General features: G+C 45.1%; 1 protein-coding gene across 1 annotated transcript; it reads left to right on the top strand.

Moving 5' to 3' along the window:
- Positions 1 to 854: 854 nt before the first annotated feature.
- LOC309580198 (ATP-binding cassette sub-family A member 9-like) lies at positions 855 to 25,563 on the top strand. The gene is made up of 39 exons (XM_082293999.1): positions 855 to 902; positions 3,638 to 3,750; positions 4,233 to 4,443; positions 4,675 to 4,833; positions 5,381 to 5,481; positions 6,017 to 6,243; positions 7,109 to 7,247; positions 7,654 to 7,839; positions 8,373 to 8,505; positions 8,908 to 9,073; positions 9,746 to 9,804; positions 10,765 to 10,875; positions 11,296 to 11,471; positions 11,799 to 11,918; positions 12,275 to 12,413; positions 12,985 to 13,075; positions 13,649 to 13,788; positions 14,232 to 14,351; positions 14,911 to 15,070; positions 15,316 to 15,482; positions 15,889 to 16,016; positions 16,197 to 16,334; positions 17,194 to 17,307; positions 17,867 to 18,037; positions 18,194 to 18,307; positions 18,501 to 18,608; positions 19,183 to 19,251; positions 19,802 to 19,893; positions 20,724 to 20,844; positions 21,174 to 21,288; positions 21,547 to 21,638; positions 22,418 to 22,581; positions 23,094 to 23,169; positions 23,648 to 23,742; positions 24,315 to 24,434; positions 24,674 to 24,814; positions 24,982 to 25,061; positions 25,154 to 25,209; positions 25,335 to 25,563. The coding sequence occupies exons 1-39, from the start codon at positions 884 to 886 to the stop codon at positions 25,422 to 25,424; spliced, it is 4,821 nt and encodes a 1,606-aa protein (XP_082150125.1). The 5' UTR covers positions 855 to 883; the 3' UTR covers positions 25,425 to 25,563.

Below are 25,563 nucleotides of genomic sequence, written 5' to 3'. Positions count from 1 at the left end.
GAAGGGATGCCGGAAAGCGCTTCTGCTCTCCTAAATGAGCTCATGCCTTGAAAATGAGTAAATCAGCAGCTGCAGCAGAGCCCCGGCCTTTTGTTGAGCAACAAGCAGACGGCCCTTGTGGTTTGAGGCAGCTCTGCAAATCAGATGCACAGTCCTCAAGCTGGGGAAGTTCCGGAACAGTCAAATTCATTTACCTCATTGAATTATCCCGTGGCCATGCACCCTTCCCGCTCATCTGGACTCCCTGGCTTGTCTGATTTCCTCGCCTCCCTGTTTTGACTGCAGATCCACTGGAAAGATGTTTTGTTTTTAAAAGCCCAACATGCTCCATCCTGCTTCCAGCTGTGCGGCAGCTGCTGGAAAAGCAATTAAAAGGAGTGGAAATTGGGAAAAAAACCCGCTCAAAACAATGGGGAAAGGAGAAAGAGGAACTAAAATCCCGTTGGTCCTGGGATGCAGGATTTGTCTCAGCAGAGGAAGGAGCATTTGCTGAGTCAGGCTCTGGCCACGATGGGGACAAGGCAGCAGAGTTTTCCCTCTGGAGCAGCTGGGACAGGGACAAGGTGGCTTTGCCACCTCTCAGGAGTGAAGGTTTCCCCCTCCCAGGCCACCCCAACTCCGCTGCCTGGTGGGAACCTCTGCAAGGGTTGAGTTAAATCCTCCAAACCGTGGTGTAAACATCCCCAGGCCCCGGGCCAGCTGGTTGTAGGTGTTGTTCCAGCGTTGGGTCATCGCTCCAGAAGCTTTGGGAGGGTTTGCCCGGGCAGTGACGTCAGGCCGGAGAGGGGCATGGCCACTGGGGTGGGCCAAGCAGCTCAGCGTCCCCGGGGCTCAAAAGGGACAGGAGCCCGGACACCTCGGAGCTGGAGGAGACCTTGTCCCAATGGAAAACACACCATCAGGTAAGGAGCTAGATATTTCTCCTTTTTTAAAGGAAAAACTAGTTTAGAAGTAGAGATGGAAAAATTCTCCCCGGGGCAGTTTCATGCAGGGGTTGAGTTTGATGATTGATTTTTCCTAATTAATGCTTTATGATGATGAATGCATAAAAGTTGCACCTTCCAGCTCTGTTCTCTGGTGGACTACAAGTTCACATCAAAATATTTTAGAGGCAAAGGAGCAAAAATACTCAGCTTTTCTGGGTGTGTATGGATTTTGGCTCTCCGCATGGATGGGCTTTGGCTGCAGGTGAAGAGCTGCAGGTTGAGCACTGGGTGATGATCCCTCCCTCTGCTCTCCTCCTCCTGCCTTGCTGTCACTAAAGGCACCTAAAAATGCAAAACCCCCAAATTTCACTTCTCTGTGTTAGCTGAAGTGCTGAGCTTTGATGAAGGGTAGGCTTAGAGTTGTTATTTTCAAGTTGAGAGTAGGAAAAAACAACCTGTTTGAAAGTTTGTGTGTTGGAGTGGAGTCAGTGCAAATCTCTTTTAGATTTATCAGATGCAAGCACAAAAACCTGCAGGAACTGGCAAACAGGAGAGGGTGGAAAGAGCTCCTCTGCACTCTCCACATGCAGGGCTTAATCCTTGGCTCTGGGAAAGCCCGTGGACCCTCTGGAAAGTGTGAGATGCAGCGTGGATTGCTCCCTTTGAACCCAGCATTGAGAGGCTCCTGAAGAGCAGCTTGATTATAGGAACTAAAATCAGAAACTCCTCAAATACTTTGGGTTGGAAGGGACCTTTAAAACTCATCCAGTCCAACCGCCCTGCAATGAGCAGGACCTCTTCAAACAGACCTCAGTAAGTTCAATTTATAGAGGAAAATAATCTGAAAAGGTGCCAAAGAGGAATTCCCCGAGACAGTAAATAAAGGGATTACATGGGATGTGCCTTGCTGGGATAACTTTTGGTAGAGCAGAGCTGCACACAGGATCCAGCAAAAGTTCTTGCAACACCTTGGCAGTGTGTTCCTGGAGAGCAGGAAGTTTGGATGCATTTAATGAGCCCCAGGAGACATCCAGCTTTACAAGTGATGCTCTTTACTGGATTAATGTTTCCCAAACATCGTTGCCTCCAGATCAGTTTCTGATGTGTTTATTTTGCCTTCTGAATCTGAAGTTTTGAGCCTCAGGCCTTGCTGAGGATTCTGTCTTGCTTATGTTTTTTACCTTTTCAATAATTATCGAATAGAATAATTAGATGCCTAATTTAAAGTTAATAATAGCTAATATTTATTAGGTATCTGGTTGAAAGTTAAATTCTACAGCATTTGTAGGCAGCATCACCTGTTTGAATTCCTGGCTTTAGATTTGGCTCCCAATGGTATTTGCTTCTTGCTCCACAGGCAAAAAGTAAATTCAAACTGGTACAAACTTAGAATTTTCTAAAAGTTTTAGATTTGCTCCATCATTTTTAAAATTAAGTGCTTGTTGTGACTGTAGAAATTCAGTGCATCTTTTAAAGACCATCATATTTTCCTTGTTATCAGAATATCACCACCCTTTGTTTACTGCCCAGACATCCTGGGCTGAGCTGCTGCTTTCAGTTCACAACTGAAATCCAGACCTGGGCAAATAAACCAAAGGAACACTTCCTAGAAATCCCTTCCTATTTACTTTTAACCTTCAGTGCAGGGAGCAGTGGGGAAGCGTGGGAGGAAGCTGCAGGCAGGGAAAGCAGAGCAGCAGGAGATAAGATAAAATAAGCCCTGGGATAACACTCAGAAGGTAAACAGGGATCCTGAATCCCTTGCCCCTGCAGTACACAAATATTTAATTCTTCCAAAAAACAAGCACTGAAGGGAACAGAGTAGTGGAACCCTTTATTAACTCCAGCTGCCCAATCCGTGAAATCAAGAAGCAATGTCCAAGGGGAATGGAGCACTCTGCGGTTGCTTTGATTTTGGGTTTCAGCCATTTTGGAGGATTAAACCACAAAAACATGTTGGGAGGTTCCCTGCCCTGCTCCCCTGGGAAGGGGGTGAGACCCATGGCTCTGAACTTGCTCCTGTTCCTGCTGCTTGGCCACGTGATTAAATCTGGAGCTGAAATGAATATCTCAAAGAAATACTCCTTGCTCAGTGTTTGGGAGGGTATTAAGGAGAACATGGGTGTTCTAATGCTGCCCTGCTCTAACTGCACTGAAGTTCCTTAATATTTAGGTGAAAACAGAGCAAACTGGTCTCTTATCAGCCTGGCGAAGGCAGGCAGTGGCAGCCTCTATTTTAGGCTGTTTTCAGCACCTCCTCAGTGTTTGTAACGTGATTCAGGGTCTGGTTCAGAACCCAGAGCACATGAGTGGTGGTTTGCCAACAAACCACGTGTCTGAGGCAAGGCATAAATTCACTTTCTGCAGTGAAGTGTGGAAAGGAAGCAGTTGTCTCATTCCAAAAAGCCTCTTCGGGTTGAGGAAGGATGAACCTGGGTGAGGAGGGATGAATCTGGATGAGGAGGGATGAATCTGGATGAGGAAGGATGAATCTGTGCACGTGGGAGAGGCAGCTGAGTCCAACCCAGCTCTCTGTTCCCTTGCATGATCTTGGACTATTTCCTTTGAATCTTAGTTGTCCAAAGTTGAGGAGACAACTATGCCTTTGGCATATTATTGGCTTCCCCTGAAGTGATATTTACCCAGGTAAGTATATGAGCTCCCAGTGACCTGTTTTGTTCTAAATGATATCATTTTCTTTCTCTTCTTAGCCGGAAAAATGCAGGCAGTATCCAAGAAAGCCTCACAAATATTTCAGCAAACCTGTGCTCTCCTGTGGAAAAATCTTCTTCTGGTGTGGAGGATGAAGGCCAAAAGTTTTCAGGCAAGTGTCGGTCCTTCCAAAGGGAAATCAGGATTTCCACTACAAAGTATTTCCACGCTGAATTGTTTTTGTGTGAGGGGATATGAGAAGGCTCAGCTGTGGTTCCCTGGGAAATGTCAGCAGTTCCTTCTTCCTGTGACACTACAAATGTGCCTCGTGACAAAGCTGGCTGCTTGCTTTTGGTTGTTGATCCTGCCCTGTCCAGGGGAACACAATGTCCAATTCATGGCTGCAGTGTCAAATTATCCACAGACCTCGCTGGCTCCGGGACTGAGAAAACATGTTTTCCATCTGAAACCTTCCTCAGATTCTAAAACCATCACACCTGTGGGACAGCTCTCCCTCATGCCCAGGGAAAAGGCCAGAGGAGCTGGACTGGGCAGTGGGGTCGGAGCAGGGTTAGAAGGGTCCTGGAGGAGCCTCCCCACAGCAGCAATTCCCTGGGCTGCCCCTCACCTCTGCATTTCCTTTCTTCCCTCCAGGAATGGGTGGCATCGCTGGTTTTCCTCTACATCCTGAGGGACTCAGCAGGTCTGATCATGTACTACCCCACCCAGGAGTTCCCCTACAAATTCCTGGGGCGCCTGGACGAGCCGGCCTTCAATGCCACGGGGGTGACACTGATGTACACCCCTGCAACCAACACCACCAGGAAAATAATGGCCAAAGTGGCTTCCAGCTCCGCACTGAGGGGTAAATGCTCTTAAATCCGTGTTCCAGCTGCAGTGTCTGAAGTGGCCCTGACCCACCCTCGTGGTGGGGAGGGACAAGAGCATTTGTCCCACATGGTTTTTGAGGGAACAAATGGTGGTGATGCCCATTTTCACTGTTGCCTGAATAATCAGAGTTTCAGAGAATAATCAGAGCTGTGCCGGTGTTATTCTTTTCTTTTTTTTAAATATTATTTATCTATTCTAATGGCAGGTTTAATAATAGAAGAGATGGAAAATGAGAAAAAAATGGAAGAAAAAGGAATTTTGGAGGATAAAACTATTGGTGTGGTTTTTAAGGATGACTTCTCCTACACTCTCAGATTTCAAATGGGCAGAGCGGTGTTTCCCAATGAAGGCTTTGAGCACATCGGTAACAAAATAAATGAAACCACAGGCTTTGATTTTGCTTTAAAAACTGTTTAGCTGGATTTCTGTGCTGCTGTGCCGCCCCGAAGGGATGGAGGCTGCATGTGCCAAATGGCTCAAGAAAGACAGGAGTTAACATTTGAGGGTTCGTGTCTGTAAAAGGAAAAAAAATATCAGAGAAAAAGGTTTGAAGAACATAAATGTCATGTACAGTCAGAGAATCAGAGAATCCCAGAATGGTTTGGGTTGGAAGGGAGCTCGAAGATCATCCTTTTTGTCCCTCTCCCTTTCATACCTTATAGCACATCAAATCATGCTTGGAAAGGAGAATTGTGTGTGCATTAATGTCCCTCTAACATACAGTGCACGGCCAGAGATTTAACACCTTAAAAGATAAAAGGCTGAGTAAAACCCAATCTTGATTTCCTGACACTTGGGTAAAACACATTTGCAACCCCACGTGTTATGCACAAGTATTTATATGCACAAATATATGGAAAGGTATTCATTAATACTGATTAATTCTTTTTAAAAATTTGTTTCCCCAACAGAAACCTGCTGGGATTTTTCAGCAAGTCACTGCAAAGTTCCTCTGTACTGGTACGGGGGGTTCCTCTCTGTGCAGTCCAGCATTGATGCAGCAGTCATAGAAGTAAGTGTGCTCGTGATGGAAAATATGTTTGCTGTTCTTTCCAGAGTTCTGTGTGAACTTAAAACCAAACAGTCAAAAAACCAAGAAAACCACCAAGCCAGCTGATGTTTCCATCCCTAAAAGTGTCCAAGGCCAGGTTGGACAGGGCTTGGAGCAACTTGGGATAGTGGAAGGTGTCCCTGCCCACGGCAGGGGTGGAACTAGGGGATCTTTAGGGTCCCTTCCAACCCAAACCATTCTGGGATTCTGTGATACTCTGATTTTTTGTGATCGTTAACTTCTTAAATACTTAGTGTAATTCAAACTTTAAAAGAATGACAGATCATTCTCATGGCTTGAGGCAGTGAATGGAACAAGGATTTAATAGTATTTATTGCAAGTCAGTACAAAAAGATACTAAATCCTGGTTATTTGCTTATAAACATAACCTTATTACTGACAAACTCATCATTTTAATGCTTGTAACCCCCTGTCTGGTCTGATGTTGACTGTTTCACTGCAAAAATGACATTAATGACTGATTTCTTTTCTTTAGATGAAAACCAACCACTCTGTCTGGAAAGAAATGATGTCAATCACTGGAGTTCATCTGAAAACCCCCACGATGAAACCTCTGTTTAAACTGGATTACCTTTGGTTCATCATCTGTGCCATATTGAGCTACTGCCCGTACATGCACTTTTTATCAGTGAAAGTTCTCAAGGAGAAGAAGAAGCTGAAGATATTGATGAGAGCAATGGGTCTCCAGGATATTGCCTACTGGTAAATCTCAGAAATTAATCTGTAATTACAGGGATTATTTTATCAACTGTATGGAGCAACCTGGCCTGGTGGGAGGTGGCCCTGCCCATGGCAGGGGCTGGAATTAGGGGATCTTTGAGGAACCATTCTGGGGTTCTCTTTGCTGGGGGACCTCTATTTCCAAGCCTGTTGCTCTGAGACAGGTTTTTTGTAGTTGTTTTGTTGCTCTTCTCCCACCAAAAAGGAGGAGGAGCCCTCCTCGTGGAGCAGGGGTGCGTGTAGCAGGGTTCTGGCTGTGGAGGGGTTGTTTGCCTTGTGGATGCACGCAGAAAAAGTGAAGGAACAGCAAATTCTGGAGAAACCCCTAAATGATGAAGCAGAGGAGGGACACAGGGTCTATCCAAACAGGCTTCCTAATCCATCTGGGCATGAATATTTCAGATGGTTCAGAAGAACACATGGATAAAAGGTCCTGGCTGCAGATTCTCTGTGTCCCTTCGCTGCCATCGCTGCATCTGCAGAGATCTGGGCACATGCAAGACCTGAGCTTGTGGAAGAACTTCTTTCCTGAGCAGTGACCAAGCACTGAACAGGCTGCCCAGAGAGGGTGTGGAGTGTCCCTCATTGGAGATACTCCAGACCCATCTGGACACATTTCTGTGCCACGTGCTCTGGGATGACTCTTTCTGAGCAGAGACGTTGACCCTCTGTGTCCCTTCCAACCTGACCCTTCCTGTGACTCTCTGATATTTGCAGTCCAATCTGGAAACTGTAAATGGATGGAATTACAAAATATTTGAATTAAAAACAATTTGCCTTGTATTGGCAATGTCAAGGCAAGTGTTGTCATGCTCAGGGACAAAAATAACTGTGCCTTCCTGTGTAGGTTATCCTGGAGCTTGCTGTACACCGTGTATGTCTCCATCACAGCCAGTCTGCTGACCTGGGTCACCCTGAATGAAGCTTTGGATCACAACAGCTTTTTGGAAGTGTATTTTTTTTATTTCTTTTATGGCATGGCATCTGTAAGTCTGCTTTTGTATTCTTATATGATGCACCCTTTTTTTTCCTGTCTCCTAATTAAAATAGCTGAAAGACTGCAGAGTTTTCTAGGGCTGGTGTTATATGAGAAAGTAACAAAAATACATTGCTGTGATTTATTGTTATTGTTTGTAGGCTATTATATCAATCCCATTACATTTTGTGAGATTCTGACTCAAAATCAGAGGAAAGAGAGGTGCTAAAATGAGGCTGGGAGTGATTTGTCTGTCCCTATAAAACTGCCCTGAATCTCAGAGCTGTCTGCTAAACAAAGCATCTGTAGGGAACAACTCAGCTGGATCTCTAATTTTGCTCCTATTTTAATGTTGGGGTTTTTTTTTAATTGCAGAAGAAATGCATCCTGCTAACTATTGGTTTTCTCTGCTGCAGATTCACTTCACTTTCCTGCTCAGCTCGTTGCTAAAGCAGCCAAATATTTCCAGTTTTGTGGGATTTCTCCTTCACATCCTCTTTGGGTCGCTGGGCTTTTTGACATTGTTTGAAAAACTGCCACAGGCTTTGGAATGGATTTTAAACCTCTTCAGTCCTTTTGCCTTTGCAGCTGGTCTTTCAACGGTATGTCCAAAATAAAACCAGTGCTCATCACAAAAGCTCAGCCCCCAAAATTCTGCCAGAGAACAGCAAAACGCAAAATTTGCATTGCTAGAACAACCCAGTTGCCCCCCTCCACTTTAGATGCTCTTTTTAAAAAGAAAACTTGGCTCCAAAAAATCTGTGCTAATTCGTGGCAAAGATGGTTGGACTCAGCTACATCAGGAATTTTGTTGCAACAAATTTAAATCTCTCTGAAAGGATGGCAGCGGTGGAACACGGTACCAAGAGCTGCAGGAACTGTGAGGGCTGGAAGTGCTGCCTTTGCAAACAGCACGTGCAGCTCTCTGTAACTTCTGCTTGATTTGAAATTCAGCTTACTGAAGCATTTCCAGGGCTTGTGGTCATCATAAACCCTTTGCCTCCTTAGAAACAGCGTCGTGATCACGAGTGAATTGGGTTTTTAGTGAAAATGGCTGTGATGACACAGCAGTGAAGTGTTTCTGCCTGAAGGAAATGCTGCATCTGAATTGTGTTTTTTTTTTTTCCTCCCCTAGATGGTAAAACTAGAAAAATATGGACCAGCATTTAGCCCAGAGTTGTACCCTTTCTATAACCTGTACCTCATCCTGAGCCTTGACAGTGTCTTGTATTTCCTGCTGGCCATCTACTTTGATAAGGTTTTGCCTGGTGAGTAAAAATGTGAGGGGAAAAATGCAAACTTCCTTGCTTTTTTTCTACAGTTCTCTGCTTTTTAGGGGGAAAGTTACCAAAGGGGTGGTGGGATGAGAGAAAACTGTAACCCTGCAATAAGGCACTGAGATCCTGCTCCAACAGCCCTGGCCACGGGGGTTGGAAGGATGTTGTAGGACTTGATCTGATATTTTGGAACCAAAGAGGTTGTAAATGGATTATGCCCCACCTGCTTTTACAGATATGGACAACTTAAACTGCAGAATTTATCAATTCTTTCACTCTGCTGAAGTTCACGCTCTGCAGCTACCGGGGAAGCGCTCCTGGGCTGGGCATTTGTCAGAGTTGACAGATGGAAGTTTTGGGGTTGATATTTCACCTTCTCTGTCTCTGATTCAGGCAAGTACGGGGTCCCACATCCTCCTGCCTTCTTCCTGAGACCCTCGTACTGGCTCAAGGGCAGCAGTGGGTACGTGGGGGTGAGAGCTGGCAGCAGCCATGACCCGGTTCTGGCCAGTGACACCGAGCCAATGCCACTGGGCTTTGATGGGAAGGAAGCCATCAGGTAAGGAACTCCTTTGGCATGGAAAATAGAGCTCTGCATGGGTTGTTTGGCTCTAGAGAGCACAGCCACACTGCACTGGTGAGTGTGAGGCTGTCAGCTGGCATTATAGATAAGATGAATGCAAATGTGTGAAAGGGAGGGGTTGCTCAGTTTCATCCCACTCCAGAGCTGGATTTGAACATTTATTGGATGTGGAGCATCCTCCAACTCCCTGCCCTGTACTTTCCTCTCAGCATTGAGTCTGTTCCCTTTCCCCATCATCCCCACAAAATGCTGCTCTGTCCATCCTCACAGGGCTGGGTGGGCTCGTGGCTAGTGCTGCCTGCTGGTTATTACCAGAAAGCAAACCAAAATCTGCCAAAATAATAGCTAGGTCATCACTCTAAATTAAATAACCACAGGCTATCTCATTCCCTCGAGCCTCCTGCTTCATTCTTAAGTGTTCCTTGAGTTTGGCTTTGAAACCTTTTAACAGCTTTTAGAAAAGTACAGGACCTAATCCTGCTTTAAAGGCACCAGAAATGAATTACATCAAGTGATTCCTTTTACAGGACCAGTTTGAGGAGGAGGTTGGGAAATATTCTCCCAATAGTTTTCAAAGGTTGTTTTGAGGCAGAGGAAACAGCCCCAAATTTTGATTCTAAAAGTAATGGCTTGCTTGCTTTTCTTTAGACTAAACAATATTAAAAAAATATACAAGAAGAACAACAAGAGCACTGAAGCTTTAAAGGGTAAGGAGAGGCTTTGTAATTCTTTTATTCGTTTTTCACTAGATAAGAGCCCAAAGTGTTTTGAAACGTGCTGTTGGCTGTACCGAATTCTGCCTCTGGGCCTGTTCAATTGCATTGTGCAATGGTTATTTCTGTTGGGGTAAATTACTGGCAAATTTCTACCAGGTCCTTATCTCCCTGTTCCTGCCAGGAAAATCACTGTTTATTATTTTTTCCAACAGCAGAGGTCTCCTTAAAAGCTGTGTTTTTGCAGTGATGAAGCACTCTAGAAATCCCCTCTCAAACCTCCCTTTCAAAATGTAAACTATTTTGGGCGAACTTGGGATTTTATGGCCAAAACTGCTGTCCCTCCTTGAGCTGTGTTCTCCAAGCACATGCCAATTCATATAGTTGACACAGTCTTAGTAAAGTCATGGGTATTTGTTGAATGCCTTTGTTTAACAAGAACTCCAAGTGAAAATACCAAAAATGAAAAATACAAAAATATTAAAAATATCAATATGGCCTCAAAAGTTGATACTGAGTGGAAAAAACCAAACAAACACAACCTGAACAACCCACAGGAAGACAAAGTATTTTTTTAGAAAGAAAATGAGGTAGCAAAGTCCGGCTGCTTTCAAGTAAGTCTTGAAATCTCACATGTTGGAAAATCTGTGGGCTCTTCTCTTCCTGAGGACTCTTTCTTGAGCCACACTCGAATAAAATGTTATGAACTTCGTAGAAAACTGAAGTTGAAATTCTTTAGATATTGGATAACACATTTGTTCCTCCAATTCAGTCAAGACATGATTCCCTTCTAAGCTTAGGCCTAACTCCTGCAGAACCAACCCGTGCTTTTGGATTTGGTTTTGCCTCTCAGCTTCTAAAGAAATGTCACTTCTGTCACCTGTGGGAACAGCTACAGGTCCAAGTCTACTTCTCACACACTTCCATCCTACTGTTGTCCTATTTTTATTCCAGGTTTGTCCTTAAATATCTATGAAGGCCAGATCACTGCACTGCTGGGTCAGAGTGGATCTGGGAAAACTGCTCTGTTAAATGTGCTCAGCGGATTTTCCAAGCCTTCGGCAGGTAAGATCATAGGCCTGGATGCTGAGGAGGAGGAGCTGTTCGTTTTTTCAAGTGTAAGGGGGAAATATGCAAAAAACCTCCAAGTTTTCCCTAAGTCATTTGTGCTGGGTTGTTGTCAGGGCAGATTTCCCCTTCAACACGAGCTCTAGGGATAATGGATCCCTTATGGATACGCTCATGTGTGCATCATGCACAGATGGTCATTTGTCCATCTGGATGGCCTGGTGCTTTCCATGAGCTGCACACCTATAGGAAATAAGTTGGTTTTTTTTGGTGTTCTGAAATATTTTTGAGGTGTATTAAATCTTTGGACTATCCACTTATTTTGCTTTTTCATTTCTTTAATTTTTAATTTAACGCTTGAGAAACATCCATGGTGCCATAATTAATGTCAAATGTTTCATTCATCCCCTTGGGCAGGTTCTGCAATGATCTACAACTACAATGCTTCTGAAGTGTGGAATATGGAAGGAAGGCAGGCAAAGGTTGGGATTTGCCCCCAAATTAATTTGCATTTTGAAGCCTTAACAGTGAAGGAAAACCTGAGAATTTTTGCTCACATCAAGGGGATTCAGTGGAAGGAAGTAGATGAGGAGGTTGGTATGTGCTTGTCAGCCACTGACTTTTCTTCCGTGTCATCTTGGGTACTTTGTGCTTTATTTATAAAAGATGATCACCTGCACCTTCTTCTGTAGAATGACAAGAAACCTAATTGAGTGGTAAAGTGGTTTTCCAGTTCTTTCTTATCCTTATGTCATGAATTACAACTCAGATTTTTCTTATTTGTCTCAAAGCAAAGCCATTTAAAGTAGGTAAGTTTGAAATCTTGAAGTTATACTCTCCTGTAATGTTTGTAGCCATTTAGGAATTAAAATGTGCCCAGTGCTTTGGAAATCTGACTCTTGTCTTCGTGTGCTCCCAAGGTGCAGAAAGTTCTCCTCATGCTGGACCTCACCGACGTTCAGAATGTTTGTGCTGATGCCCTGAGTGGGGGGCAAAAACGAAAATTGTCTCTTGGAATTGCAATTTTAGGGAATCCTCAGGTGGGGACCAGTCGTGTTTATGCACACACAACGCGTACAATTTTGGGGCATAGCTTTGTGTTTTGACTTGGCACAGAGACTGTTGTGATTCTCCCCTGCCATTCCAAGGCTACTGACCCATTAATTCACTTGCTGGAAGGTTTGGGGAATGTGGTTCAATCAGCCCCATATTTTTAATTAGAAGGGTGGTAATAGTGCAATAGGAGAAAGGGCAATAAAAATGACCAATACTTGAGGATGCATTTTCTCCTCTGAGTGAGATCATCAAAAGCATGAAATGCATGATGCAAGTGTGGAATTAAGCCAAGTAAACACAGCTTGGAGTTGGGGAGCTCTGATCTCATTGGCCTTTGCAGGTGTTGCTCTTGGACGAGCCCACAGCGGGGCTGGATCCCTGCTCCAGGCACCAAGTCTGGAGCCTGCTGCGGGAGCGCCGCGCCGGGCGTGTGACGCTCTTCACCACCCACTCCATGGAGGAGGCTGATGCTCAAGCTGGTGAGCCCAGACTGTCACCATGGGGGGCTGCAAATGAGGGGTTTCCAGGGCAGAGCCCATGGGTGGGTCCCCCTGGGACACAATCTGTGCTCGCTGGACATGTTTTGTCTGATTGACCACCCAGCCTGAGCTGGGCAAAGGCAAAAACTGGGCTGATGTGTCCCTCCAAGACTTTGCTCATGCTTCTCTTCAGGATAAAGCACTCTTCTTCAGGATAAAAACTCTTCTTCAGGATAAAGCACTTCCCACATTATCTGGATATGTCTCTATGTCAGTAAAACTCGGTTTATTTTTCTGGATTTCACTTGACTTTATTTCCCATTTCCGTATTAGTCCTGTGCTGAGTGGGGAATTCTCCACAAGCCCACAAGAATGCATAACTAAAAGAATTAACCAGGATATTTAGGAGAAAGGCAATGGTTTTAAAAAAAAAGGACCTTCAGCACTGGCCTGGTTTCACTCATCTCAATTTATTATTAAAATGTTTGCTGAGTTCAGAAGGAGCAGAGTGAGGTCAGTCTGCTGCACTCTTGTAAATCCCCCTAAATCCTTTGTATCCCTTCCTCCTTAGATCGGAAAGCTTTCCTCTCCAGTGGGAGATTACAGAGTGTTGGCTCATCTCTCTACTTGAAGAGAAAATGGGGAATTGGCTATCACTTAAGGTAAAACTTTTTGGTTTGGTCATCATTCTTTTTGTGAAAAGCTTCTCATTCTCGTGAGTATTTTCTTGTAGAATCTGTGTTTCTGTAGAGTTTGTATTGATGGTAATAGAAATCCTGACAATTCATTTTAGAAGGTTTTTAAGGCTGCCAAAATTTCCCTGCTTTGGACAACAAGCTGCTTTTCTTTGGAACCCAGTCCTGAAAGCTCTGAGTGAGCAGCTAAAATGACTTTGCAACCTCCTTTGTAGCTGAAAGGGCACCAGAGTGAGGTGATCTGTGGTGCCAGAGTGACGTACAATGGCTTTGATGCAAAGTTGTTTTTCTTAGGATTTTAATTCCTGAGTTCTTGGTTTAGCAGCACTGTCCAGAATCATAATTCTTAACCTCAACCATCTCTTGCATCCATGGCAAAAACAGGGCCACAGCAGATGGCTCTGAAAATTCCCACTGAAGTTCTGCCCAGTTTTGGAGATTTCCTTATGGAAGAATCACCACTGGCTTTGGACTCCAACCCGATGATGCACCCATTTTTTTTTCTTATTTAACATTATAACAATGGGGTTTTTTAAACAGGATGCACATAAATGACCTGTGTGACCCAGAGCTTGTGTCATCCATGGTCAGACAGTACATCCCTGATGCCGTGCTCAAGGGACAGAAGAGGGATGAGCTGTGTTTTATGCTGCCTCTGGAAAACACTGACAGCTTCCCAGGTAAGAAACCTGTCGCTGTGCCAGGGTTTCAAAGGGAAACTCAGTGGTGGGAAAAGCAGAAATCAAAGTCACTGTGAAGGGAATAACTATATTCCTTGGTCCGTAATGTGTGGGATTGGGAAGCTGCATTAAATACCAGTCTTACAGAAAGCCTGCAATGCACATTGTAATTTAAATAATGCAGATGGGAAAAAGAAAATCCACCAAGTAATCTCTACAAACTAAAATCCACTGACCCTCATCTGTTTTCAGGATGGCCCATGAAAACCAAAACCACTGAATTTTTCACTACTTACCTCTAAAGAGCACAATAAACTTGTGATGACTTTTAGGCTGTGGGAATTAATGATGTGAATGCTGGAACATCCAATCTTAATTGGCTGAGTTTGTGCTCAGCACCAGCCGTGGTGCCTGTGCTGAGTCTGGCTGTTTCTCTCATGCAGATCTTCTGAGCCACCTCGAGAGCAGCCTCTTGCAGGGGGTTGTTAATTATGAGGTGACCAGGACAACCCTGGAAGATGTTTTCCTGAAGCTGCAGGGTGAGGAAACCATCGATCCAGAAGGTAAAGCTTTGACTCCCTTTTGTAAGCGTGGTATCCTTAGAGTTCCATATACTCATATCTTTTAATTGAATATCTAATAAATTTCTGCTAAATGTGAATTTTGGTAGGCCTAGAGTGGCAGTTGTATCCCAGTTGCCTTCAGTGAGGAATATCTTTTTGGAGAAGCCCAAATGATTCCATCTTGGCTTCCCAAAGGCTTTCAAGCACAAGAATTAAGGCTGGTGTTGGATGGGTATTTACCTTTGAAGGGTTGTGCAGCCCCAGCCAGGAGGTGGGGAGGGATAAAGTTTGCAGAAGGCATTTCCCAAGGCTAGTGAAGATCTTGGATGTGTTGCCACACCAGCCCAGGTTCAGCCAGTCTGAATTCACCAATATAAATTCTATTCTGGATAAATTTTGGCCCCTTTTCTCTGCCCTTGTTACTTTTCTGTCTAAAAAAACATAAAAATCAAGGCATCCTTCTGTTCAGAGCAGAAGATCCTTGATGATTGTTTGGGGTTAAAACGTGTGCTTTGAAGGCTCTTTGTGGGTAATGCCATTTCTCATGGTGAACACGCAGGAGATGGAGACCTTGAGGAGAGGGATCAGGGCCTGCCGGTGTTTTCCAAGCGGGGGATCCTGGCCATGAGTGGGATGATGCTCTGGAGGCAGCAAGTGTGTGCTGTGATGAGAATTCGCCTCCTAAGACTGAAGCATGAAGGAAAGTTTCTCAGGGCCATGTAAGTACAGGAGCTCCCACCTACCCTGCAGCCCTGGAGAGGCTGAGGGAAGATCTAAATACTGCTGGAGATATTTGGAAGCAGAGAATTAGGTGGGAAATGTTTCAAAGCTGCAGAAATAAGGGCAGCCTGAACTTACTGGGAGAGCTCTGCCTCGCTTAAGTTTTAAATTTCGCCATAAATCACACAATTACTTAAAGGTGGATTTCCCCTGGCCTCACTTACGGTCTGTTTTTCTTATCCAGATTGCTGTTATTTGGAACATTTATCCTTCCACCACTGATGGTTTTAATGCTGTTCCATCTGTGGCACAACTCCAGCAGCTGGGAAATCACATCTAGCCCCTATTTTCTTCCCACGAAAGAGAAAATTCATAATAGGTCTACAAATCTCCTCATCTTCAATGACACAGGTGAGGAACAACGTGTGGTGGTGACTCACTTTCTGCACCAATGTGAATTTTATTATAATTGACAGAGCAACCTTGCAAATGCCCCAAATTTATAAAGGAATGTACACTGGGAGGTGTTTTCCTTTGAGCAAAAGCAAATACAGATTATGTGTAAAAGAGTAATGAACCCTGAAAATTAAAAAAAAAAGCAATAAATAAGCTAAATATGAAGCATATATTTTGTTTAGCCAGTTTAATTAAAAAAGAAAAAAATATAGGAAATATATATTTGCTTAGAATCTCAATATTTGGGGTATTTAACATACCTCTGCTTTGCAAGTAAGAACTTGTTTATATGGAACTGTTTATATTTAAAGATAAACACCCCTCTAATGACTCTTAATTTCTGTCCTTGACTTGATTTCAGGATCAGAAATCGAGGATTTCATTGCTGCTTTGAAGATTCAAAACATAAACCCAGAAATAACTCTGGAGAAAAACATCACTAGCCTTCCAAATTATAATGGAGCTATAAAAATATCCCTGGAAGGCAAGGTGAGGGATATGTTTTCCTTCTTTCATCCTGTACATCAACAGGGCTTTCTGAAAAGTATTTAAATGAGAGAAATAAACACGCCAGAAAAGGGAGAATATTTTTTTGGCATAGTAAATAATTTCAGTAGTGCCGCTCACACCTCTCAGGGACATGAAGGAATTTTGTTTTGACATCTTCAGAGCCACCAGTTCACAATCATGTGCAGCCCAGAACCCATCAACTGCTTCCCTGTGCTCATGAACATCCTCAGCAACACCTTCCTGAGGCTCTTCAATTCCACCGCGCGCTTCCGCGTCTGGAGCAAGCTCTTCTACGCGGTGAGACCTGCCTTGCTGGGCCAAAATTAACTGGGATAGCTGAAGGGATGAGGATTGTACAGCTTGGAAAGCTGGCTGGGGGAGCAGGTTCCAAGGGCTGGGGGCAGTGGTCCCACTGCTGTTGGTTTCTGGGGGTGTTTAATGATGATTCCTCCTGCAGGTTCTGTGGGGTTTCCATACTGTAAGATATTTAAGTTTGTGCTGTGTGGAGAGAATGGGGTTTGTTCTTGGAAAAGAGAAGTTTCAGGGTGACCTAACTGTGGCCTTCCAGTCCCTGAAGAAAAGATGGAGAGAGATTGTTTACAAGGGCATGGAGTGACAGGACAAGGGGGAATGGCTTCCCAGTGAGCCAAATTGGTTTAGATTGGATATTGGGAGGAAATTCTCCCCTGTGAGGGTGGGGGAGGCCCTGGCACAGGGTGCCCAGAGAAGCTGTGGCTGCCCCTGGATCCCTGGAAGTGTCCAAGGCGGGGTTGAACGGGGTTTGGAGCACCTGGGATAGCGGAAGGTGTCCCTGCCCATGGCAGGGGGGATGAAATGAGCTTTAAGGTCTCTTCCAGCCAGGCCGTGCTGATGAATATGTTGGGAATACAACAGTGATCTCTGCACACCCCACCTTTCCTCAGCAACAAAAAGTTGGTCTCCATCCTCAACAATTTACAGTAATCCAAATTTTTACTTCAAATTCTAGGATGCTAAATGTCTTGTTTTTCTTCTTTTGGCCTTGTCCTTAAACACAGCTGACTTACCATTAGTGTTCTTGCTCACTTGTATGTTCAACCATCTTATGAGTATCGAGCCGGCCAGATTTTCCCTGGGCAGCTGTCGATTGTGGATGACTCTGAATTTCTCCCCACAGGGAGAAAGCCCAGAGCTGAAGCACTACATTTTTTTGGGCTTATTCACCTACCTGCTGGTTTTGGCTGCTGGTTTACCTCCTCTCTTTGCAATGAGCAACGTGGAGGATTACAAGGTAAAGAGCACGAGCTGCAGGTGGTCGTACACAAGGAGTGAATGCGATGCAATATCTGTGGAGAGCACCAGTGGTGAGGCCCTGGCACAGGTTCCCAGAGAAGCTGTGGCTGTCCCAGCCCTGGAAGTGTCCAAGGCCAGGTTGGATGGGGTTTGGAGCAACCTGGGATAGTGGAAGGTGTCCCTGCCCATGGCAGGGTGTGGAATGGAGTGATCTTTAAGGTCCCTTCCAACCCAAATCATTCCATGATTCTGTGATTTCTGGGTAGGATGGTACAAGAAAATCAGTCAGATGAGTACCGAAAGTGCACTTCTCTGCATCCCAGGGAACCAGCTGGGGCTCAGAATAATTTGGGTGTTGATAAAGATTTTGAGATCAGAATGATCTTTCTTCCTCCTTTTAGGAATGACGTGGTTTTTAAACAATAGTCAAACCAAGAACTGGAAGTGCTCGGAAAGGAGAGGAAGGCTCAGCCAGGGAAGGGAGGAGCAAAGGAATAGAGAAGGAGCAGGAATGATGTTTTAGACTTTCCCTTTTCCCATTTTTGTTGCTTTTGCAGCTCCAGGCTCGCTCCCAGCTGCGGCTCGCAGGGCTCTTCCCCTCAGCCTACTGGTGTGGGCAGGCTCTGGTGGACATCCCGTTCTTCTGGAGCCTGATGTGCCTCATGTTTGGGATCCTGGTGCTCTTCACCCGCATCTGCCCCTTGGAGGCCAGCGCTGTGCTGACCCTGGTGAGCTCTGGGCAAAGTGGGTGGAAATAACTTCCTTCCCTCATTTCACAGCAGGATTTGGCTTTAAAGAGTTTCTTTGCAATGGACTGCTCTGGGCAGGTTTTTATATATGCATAGGCACCTCCTTGTCACTGACTGCTCTCTCTCTCTCTCTAGATCATTTGCCTCTTTGGTTATGGAATATCTCTTGTCCTCTTTGTTTATTTAATGGCCTTCAAATTTCGCATGGGGCGAAGCAATCGTTACATTTGGTCTTTAACTTTCATTTTGGTAAGTGAGGAGCATCTTCACTCTGAAATGTCTGATTTACACACCTTGCCACTTGGGGCTTTATTTCAGATTTACATCAATAAATTTCAATTTATATCAATATTCAGCAGGACAACCTGAATCACTGACAAATAACCAGGATTTTTAGCAACAATACAGTAATACTGGAAATAGTTTTTCTGCTTTATTCCAGGTGAATTATACTGCTTTTATGAGCAGTGACCATCATGAAGCACTTTACTACACCTGTATGCTGCTTCCTGTGTTTCCACCTGTGGGCTGGATCACGTTCTCGGGACTAGTAAGCAAAACAGCTCCTCCTAAATTCAGTAATTATCCTAATAGTGCAAACTGACAAGCAAGAGGCACTTCCCAAATTCCCAGCCAAAAAGAGAGAGTGAGAAAAGAAAACAGGAAAAGAGAAGTTCCAGGCTGGGGAGTGAGAGAAGAGGCCAAGATTTGACCTGTTAATCCTCTGTTTGATTGGGATATTTTTCGTTTGTTTAGTCACAAAGAGCTGCTGCAGTGGCTGTACTTTGGCAGCCAGGGTGGCATGGGAGGGGAAAGAGGTGGAGTGGGAAAACCAGGGAGGAGGAAATGAGCTGGGAGAAGGTCAAAGAGCTGGGAAGAGAGAAGCAGTGACAGAAAAGGTTGACCTAACCTGACTGATTTGAGGCCCCTCTGAATTCCTGTACCCAAGGAAGCCACAACCCCTTGAGGCAGCAAGAACCAAAGAAAAAAAAGGCAGATCAAAACTCCTTTATCCCATCCCGAAGAAAAGCTGAACGTCCCTACCTGCCACACGTGCTCTGACCCTGCCCCGAGACACACCATGCTAAGGAATTTTCTAATTGACTGATCTCCCTTTCTTCCAGAATTTCATCATGTATGACGATTACAGTGATTTTGAAACATCGAATCACATCTACGTGCCTGTCTTTACAGTAAGGAGGGGTTTGGAGATGCTTCCTTGGGCTGGGATGACTGTTCTGATGCAGTGAGCTTGCACTGGGCTTGTAAACTGTCCCCATAAAGAAAGAATGGGTTTTGTAGTCAAAATTTCTCATTAAGTGTTGGCAGGGGAGGCGAATTCCAAGTAAGCGCGGACTTGTGCCTCATGTGGCCCTTGGATGCCGCAAAAATGGGGCAGGGGGTTAAGTGAAGCTCATGTAGAAGGCAGAGATATTATTAATAAACTGATCATTCCAATGCTGCTTCTACAAAAGGATGATGTGACCTCCCATCCCACAGGATGTCTGTTGGGGTGCAGTTGGATTATCTGGGCTAGAAGTGCTGTAAGCAGGCAAGACTTTTGCAAATAATCTGCATATCAGAGGAAAATGTATGCAAAGCATCAATTTAGCTTCTTCCCCTTTTCAACCTTTTCAACAGCTGAAATTAATGAGATAGGTTCCTGCATCCCTTTATAATTAAATTAATGGAGTGTGTTGTTACCTGGTCTCCATGCAAACCTAATCAATGTCTGGTTTTTAGCCGTACATCCACTGTGTGATTTTTGCTTTCCTCCTGCGCTGTTTGGAGATGAGATATGGAGAAGCAATTACAGGATTTGATCCCGTCTTCAGGTGTGTCCCAGGGATTCCTTGTGAGCCACAGTTATCCCAGTCTGCAGGGTGGGCTCAGAGCTGCACAGCCAGGCAGGACCTTGACAGCAGAAGCGAGAAACATCATGTGTGAAAATTGTTTTTCAAAATGTGGATAAAGCTCATAGTTTCAGTTTTTTCAATGTTCTTGAGAGGATAAAAATTGTGATTTCAGCTTTTTTTTGAGGTTCGTAGCTGAGGTTTCAGAAAAATTCCCTACAGGGTGCTAAATTATAGATCCAAATTGAAACACAAGTTTTTAACTCCTTTTCAAAGGTGTCAGTGTTGCTCCCAATAGGACGGAGACTTTCCCTAAATCTTCATCAGGCTGGGGTTGTCTAAGTGCTGTCTGCTTATCTGTCACCAACAACAAGTGACCAACCGCCTCAGTCACATGGGAAAAGACTTGTAAAAAGTATTTAATTATCAAACATTACCAAGTGTGGGAGTTAAATACCCGAACTGGTTTGCAAACCTGCCACGTGTATTTTAATTCTCCTTGAACAGATGATTGGCATGTGTGCAGCAGGGAACCAGTCAATAATTAAAGATGAAGGAAAAGCTAACACTGGCCTTTATTTTCTCAGCCATGCCAGTGGGGTGTAGTTTTTCCCCCAGGAATAAATATTTGAGCAAACACTGTCTGTGGAACAGCTCAGTGATCCTTGTGTGTCCCTTCCAGCTCTAAGTCTGTGAGCTCCCCAAGGTCAAATAAATTTTGTGTTTCGTTGGCACTGCACTGGGAAAAAACTTATAAACACAAACCTTTCTGGAAGTGATTCCCAGTGAAAGCATCTCTCCTCCACTCATAGGATCCAGCCGAGGAGAGTGGTCACCCAGCAGAACAAGGACCACCCTGGAGAGGAACCCCCCGAAGTGCAGGCGGAGAGGGACAGGGTGCGGAGCGCGATGGCCTCGCTGCAGCAGGAGGAGGTGAATCCAATCCCAGCCCCCTGGATCATTTCCCTTTTCATTCTCCATCATTTTCATTCTCTCATCTGCCTCTGCTTTCTTGGCTCATGCCCTCAGATCTTCTGTGTGATCTCACCGTCCAGCCCATGGTCACCCTGGCACCACAAGGACTTTAGCTGGCACCATTATATTTATTCCCATTCTGCTTGTTTTAGCTTTTTTTTTTTACCTCTGTTTCATGGCTTTTTAATTTAGAAATTTTCTCTTTTTCAAAGTCCTGCTTAATAGTAAGATCAGCTGTCTCGTGGGATAGGAGGAGAGTTTTTATTTCCCTCTTCATATCTCCACAGGACTTGGTTGTTGTCAACAGTTTGCGCAAGGAATACGAAGTCAGGACAGCCACTTCCATCTTTAAGAAAAAGAAGAAACTTGCTGTCAAAAATCTCTCTTTTGGTGTTAAAAAAGGTTCAAGTACTTTGCTGCACTCCCTATAATATAAATGACTAAAGTCTAAAGTGAAAGTCTCGTTTGGAGGCAGTATTTCTGTTAGAATTTTCTTGTGGGCAACCAGACCTGACGCTCTGGGCTCCTGCATTCCAAGTTTTAATTTATGGGAATAAAACAACCCTTTGTCCCCCTGTACTTTTAGATATTACGTAGAATACAGGGGAGAAGTCATATCAACAATAAATATTATTAACAGTTGTTGCATATTTGTTCCAGGAGAAGTGTTAGGTCTGTTAGGACCCAATGGAGCTGGGAAAAGCACAACGATAAACACGATTTCTGGAGGTGTAGCAGTGACTGCTGGGGAGGTAGGTGGCTCCTTTGGAGCAGCTGCAGAGATGACCTTGATGCCTTTAAAAGTTAAGGATGTGATGAGGCAAACCAGCAACATCTCCTTACAGTCAGGGGATTTATGGATGTTTATGTACAATTTGTGTGTCCTGGATATTTACAGAGCTGAGAAGAAAGTGTTGATTTATGCCAAGCATAAATTCTAGTGTTCAGCAAAGTCAGTGTTACAGATTTAAGAGTTTGAGCAACAGCAAATCTTCAGCTGGCATTGGAAACCCATTGTGAAATGTCACAAGCCCTGTAAGAAAAGTTGACATCTAAAAAAACCCAAAAATAACACTCTCCATAAACAGCCTTGCAAAACCAGGAAATTGAAAACAAATGTGAGCAGTGCTGGGCCAGTAACAACCCATCACTTAATTACGTGCAGAATGATTAATGGCATGTGCTGGGGGAGGGGAAATGCCATTGCTGTTACAGATTTGGGACTGAAGGTTGGAAATAGAAAAGTGTTACTGGGAAAAGACAGTCTGATGTTGGTAACATTACCCAAAGTGAAAAGGCAGATGGAGCAGGATCACCCTGCCCATGGAGCCACACAGTGACCACTCACAAGTGGCTACTGACCCCACAACTGCTTGGCTTGGCCAGTTGGACGGGGCTTGGAACAACCTCGACTGGTGGAAGGCGTCCCTGCTCATGGCAGGGGTGGGATGGGATGAGCTCTAAGATCCCTCCAACCCAAACCACCCCGTGATTCTGTGACCCCACTACAGAGCTGTGTGTGTTGGTGCAGGTGCTGCTCAGGGGCTGTGATGCAGCCCCCCCATGCCTGGGGGCCCTGGGCTGGTGCCCACAGAAGGACCCACTCTGGCCACACCTGACGGTGCTGCAGCACCTGGAGGCCTTTGCTGCTGTCAGAGGGATGAGGGAAGAAGATGCTGCTCTTGCCATCAGCTGGTACGAAGCCAAACGATCTCATCTCTTTGTGGTCCCTCCCTCCAGAGGCAGGGAACCTTCCAGCCCAATCACTCTGATTTTATAGTGTGGGGAAGGGTTTTTCTGTTAGCAAACCTGCCTTGTGTGGTTAAGAGACAGCACCTTCAGTGCCTTTCACCTTAGAGAGGTGGCTTCTCCTGATGAGGTCTGCTATTTTATACTGTTCTCAGTCACTTGTCAATGAAGACTGTAGCCCAGGCTTACCTGGGAAAATTCAGAAAAAAAAATTCAAACTTGCCCCAGTTCATGGCCAGTTCCATGAGTAACTCATTTCTCTCATTAGCTGCACTTCCTACCTTGAATTTCTGCAAAAATTCCTCAATTTACCATCCAAGCTGGGAGCAAAATCACCAAGTAGCCCAAGGTGATGGATATCAACCCAAACATGTCAGTGTCTGGTTCCTCAGCACCCTGACCACAGAGTTTGTACACGAAGAGGTCATTCAAGGCTTTTCCCTTTCCATTCCCCACAGCACAGGAAGGGCCTTGGATCTCATGAAGCATTTCAAGACCCCTGCTAGGAGTTTATCTGCTGGAGAAGCCAGAAAGGTGTGTGTTGGTTTTGTCTTTGCTACTTGAGCAAAGCCTGCTCACTCTTCCTTGGACGTGGTGCACAGGAAACCTTCAGCTGAGTGGGTTCCTGGCATCATTTGTTTTCATCAGTACCTTCTGAATCCAGCCTGGCAGGATTCCCACCCACCCCTCTCTTTTCCCACTCTCCTGCACTGTGTGTTTAATAAGTGCAAACCACAAATTGGATTTACAATCATCTCTTCACGCCCCACCACTTACATCTGCCAGTAAATGGGATGGAAAACCACTTTCACATCTTTGGCAGGCTCAGGAAAATCTGATTTTGAGAGATTAAAATGTTAACTGAGAACACCTAAAGTGGGGTTTTTTTAATCCCTGTTCCTCCTGTACTTTGGAAGCAAGAGCTTCAGCTTTGAAAAATTCATGGGGATTAAGATGCACCAGTTTTGCAAGTAAATAAAGGAGCCCTGACATCGTGTTGTTCCCATTCCAGCTGTCTTTTGCTCTGAGCATCCTGGGAGACCCGATGGTGATGCTTTGGGATGAGCCATCCGTGAGCCTGGACCCCAAAGGGCAGCACCGCATGTGGTGAGCAGCCCTGGCTCGGCAGAAACGGGAGCTCTGGGACAGATTGAACAGGATGGGCCTCACCCTCCCTATTGTAGGAACTCTTGGGCCATGGTGACGGAGTAGATCTGTCTTTCCCCTTTTTCCTAATGCCAGGGGATGGGGAGAACTTGCTGAGCTCCTCACTCAGCTGGCAGCAAGCCCTGTAATATAATGGTCATTAACACACTCCCAAAAAATCTCAGTAGACACCAGCTGAACCCATGTGTTTGGTACAAAAGACACAAATTTCTGTTTTCTTCAGAGCAAGAGAAAAATTGTGGGTGGTTCTCCCTTTAGGCATCCAGCCCTAGGGTTTGCTTTAGCTTTCCATCACCACTTTACACCGTCAGTGTAACATTGGGGGGACGCTGACATGACAAATTGCAATATGGCATTGGCGTCCACGTCATCTTTAAACAAGAAAACTGAAGTCTTTTAAATAGTTGTCCACTTTTAATAATTTTTAAAAGTTGTTTCTAGGGAGGGAGACATAGACCAGGAGATTTTCTGTGGCTCTTCCCAGGAAGTGACTGTGATCCCTCTGTTCCCAGGAAAATGATTCAGGCCTCCATGAAGAGCAAGGAGAGGGCAGCCATCCTCTGCACGCAGTCCCTGGAAGAGGCGGCGGCGATGTGCGACCGCGTGGCCATCCTGGTGTCCGGCCGGCTCCGGTGGGCACCGGGAGCAGGGGGCTTAGTCTGGGCGGTTGTGGGGTGTGTTTGGTTTCTTTAATTCTTAATCTAATGGAAAATACTGCTTTGGATCCTCCCAAGTGTGTAACAGTCAGTGTTGTGAGGAGGTAGCACAGTATAAACTGATGAATAAGAGGACGTACAGCTACTCCTCAACACCAGCGAATGATTTATTTGCTGGTTATGGTGGTTTGAGCAATGTTTTCCCCCCTCTGCAGGTACATCGGTTCCCTTGAGGATCTCAAAAGTAAGTTTGGCTCAAGTTACCACCTAGAACTCAAAATGACAGACGTGGGGCAAAGCGATGCTGTCCACACCGAAATGCTGAACCTCTTCCCCCACGCGGCTCGGCAGGAAAGGTCAGTATCCATGTGCTGCACACCAGCCTGGATTTGGGCTGGGATGCTCTTTTCCTGCTACTGACCTTGCTCAGGGATTTACCTGGAGCACAGTTACCCCACAGACCCCCCCAGAATTTGATGCTGAGTCACTAGATGAAGAATTGATTTTTTTATTACTTTTTCAGGACTTCTTCCTTGCTCACCTACAAGATTCCAGTGGCAGATGCACTGCCTCTGTCCAGGTCTTTCTCCAAGCTAGAAGCAGGTAAAAGGAAACAATCAGTTAAATAAGGAAATCACTTAAAAATTGTTTATATGGATTTGGTTTTTAAGGATGCTTTCTCCATCCCTCTGCAGCTAAACAGAATTTCAAGCTTGAGGAGTACAGCTTGTCACTGAACACTTTGCACCAGGTAGGCTGATGCAGGAGCTCCAGGTTGGGAACTGCCTGTGGAAAAGGAAGAAATAACCTGTGACCAGCACAAAAACAGCCAGTCCATGGCAATGATGAGGTTGTTTCCACTGTGTCCCGTTGCAGGTGTTTGTAGACCTCACCAGGGATGCAGAGGAGCAGGACCTGGAGGTGGCATCCAACGGGGCTGTGGAGCAGAGACCCCTTCAGCCCTGAGTCTTGGAGCCCCGGTGGGAAATATTCCATGTATTTCATTGGTGTTACTGAATTTCATCAGTGCTGCTGACACCTGTGATCAGCTGCAGCCCCAGCACTCCATTCCCCATGTCACAACACACACACCCTGCAGGTGTTC

This window comes from Coloeus monedula, assembly GCF_965178545.1.
Source record: "Coloeus monedula genome assembly, chromosome: 19".
Classification (NCBI taxonomy): domain Eukaryota; kingdom Metazoa; phylum Chordata; class Aves; order Passeriformes; family Corvidae; genus Coloeus; species Coloeus monedula.
This window is presented reverse-complemented; position numbering and strand designations above follow the sequence as displayed.